Here is a 1,626-nt window from a genome sequence, read left to right as displayed (position 1 = left end):
CGTGGAAGATTGTTGGTAAAAACACTATAAGAGCAAGATACTATTGGCCAAAAATGGAAGATGAAGCAGAAATATTCGTAGCAAGGTGCGATAAGTGCCAATCGTATGCCAATAATATGCATCGACCGGTGGAATTGCTACATTCAGTTATATCCCCATGGCCATTCATGAAATGGGGAATAGATATCATAGGACCAAGGTGCGATAAGTGCCAACGATACGCTAATAATATGTACGATTTCTGTTAATTCTGACCGATTATTTTTCAAAATGGGTAGAAGTAGTTGCCTTTAAACAGGTGCAATAAAAGAAAGTAATGGACTTCATTTGGAGAAATATAATATGTCAATTTGGAGTCCCGAAGGAAATCATTTGTGATAACGGGCCGCAATTCATAGGTGCTAAAGATACTGACTTTTTAAAAAGTTAGAAAATTAAATAAATTATTCCGCCCTTTACCAACTAATGGATAACGGACAAGCTGAGTCAACAACTAAGGTCATCATCAACAACCTAAATAAGCGATTGGAAGAATCAAAAGGAAAGTGGCCAGAAGCACTACCGGGTGTATTATGGGCTTATCGAATGATGACGAAAACGAGCATGGGAGAAACCCCATTGTCAATTGTTTATAGAACAGAAGCTTTAATCCCAGCGGAGATAGGGGAACCAAGTACAAGGTATACGTACATAAGTGAGGCAACAAACAAAGAAGAGCTTCGAATAAATTTGGATTTGACGGAAGAGAAAAGAAAATCAACATTAATTCGGATGGCGGCTCAAAACCAGACTATTGAATGATACTATACCAGGAAGGCGAAGCTGAGGTATTTCAAAATTAGGGACTTCATCCTCAAAAAAGTATTTCGGTCAACACAAGCGGTAAATGCAGGAAAGTTGAGTCCAAATTGGGAAGGCCCATATAGAGGTAAAGGCATTGCTGGAAAAGGAGCGTACGAGTTGGAAACTATGGACGACAAGGTATTACCATCCCATTGGAATGTAGTCCATTTGAAGAAGTATTTCTTATGAAGGGGTTAATACCCATGGTCAGGTATCATGAAAGTTCAATTTTTACTTTGTTTATTAAAGTTTTACTAACCATTTTAGATGATAGGCAATAAGCTAGCCCGTACCAAATGATGAGATTAGACCCAAAAGACACGCGAAATACTTAATTATTTTCGGTCTAGGTTACAACATTTCTGATGGCAAGGGTTAAGTAGTTATCATCTAAAAAGTTACCTCCGAGTCCCGTTCATATTTCCTTTTTCAAGGAAAGGACCAAAAGTAAGGAGTTGATCCAGTGTTCGAGATCTCATGCTTCAATGCTCAAGCAATGGGGGGACTATGCATATGGAAGAGTACACAAGGAAAGAAGATATACAACACAAAAGCATAGCTTAGCCAAAGTAAAAATCTTGAATAAACCTTGAAGAAAATGTTAAATTTTCAAGAGCGTTCAAGCTCACGGAAAGAATGGGCAGTAGAAAGTTGAAGAACCTACAGAATACTCCCACGAGCTTCTAGGTTAAGGCCATAAATTTAACTTTGGGAAAAATTATACCCGTACTTGTAAACCTGCTATAAAGAAAGTAGTTGTGAAAATGTTGTACGAGAATACTA

At 37.9% G+C, this 1,626-nt stretch overlaps 1 protein-coding gene across 1 annotated transcript; it reads left to right on the top strand.

Moving 5' to 3' along the window:
• The first annotated feature begins 465 nt into the window (after positions 1 to 465).
• Positions 466 to 801, top strand: LOC142175274 (uncharacterized). Its single transcript, XM_075241859.1, has one exon. The coding sequence runs from the start codon at positions 466 to 468 to the stop codon at positions 799 to 801; it is 336 nt and encodes a 111-aa protein (XP_075097960.1).
• Positions 802 to 1,626: the final 825 nt, after the last annotated feature.

Source organism: Nicotiana tabacum, chromosome 21, assembly GCF_000715075.1.
Source record: "Nicotiana tabacum cultivar K326 chromosome 21, ASM71507v2, whole genome shotgun sequence".
NCBI lineage: Eukaryota > Viridiplantae > Streptophyta > Magnoliopsida > Solanales > Solanaceae > Nicotiana > Nicotiana tabacum.
This window is presented reverse-complemented; position numbering and strand designations above follow the sequence as displayed.

What these genes read in the sequence shown, in the direction of transcription:
- LOC142175274 (XM_075241859.1), top strand. Translation starts at nt 466, where the DNA reads ATGGATAACGGACAAGCTGAGTCAACAACTAAGGTCATCATCAACAAC.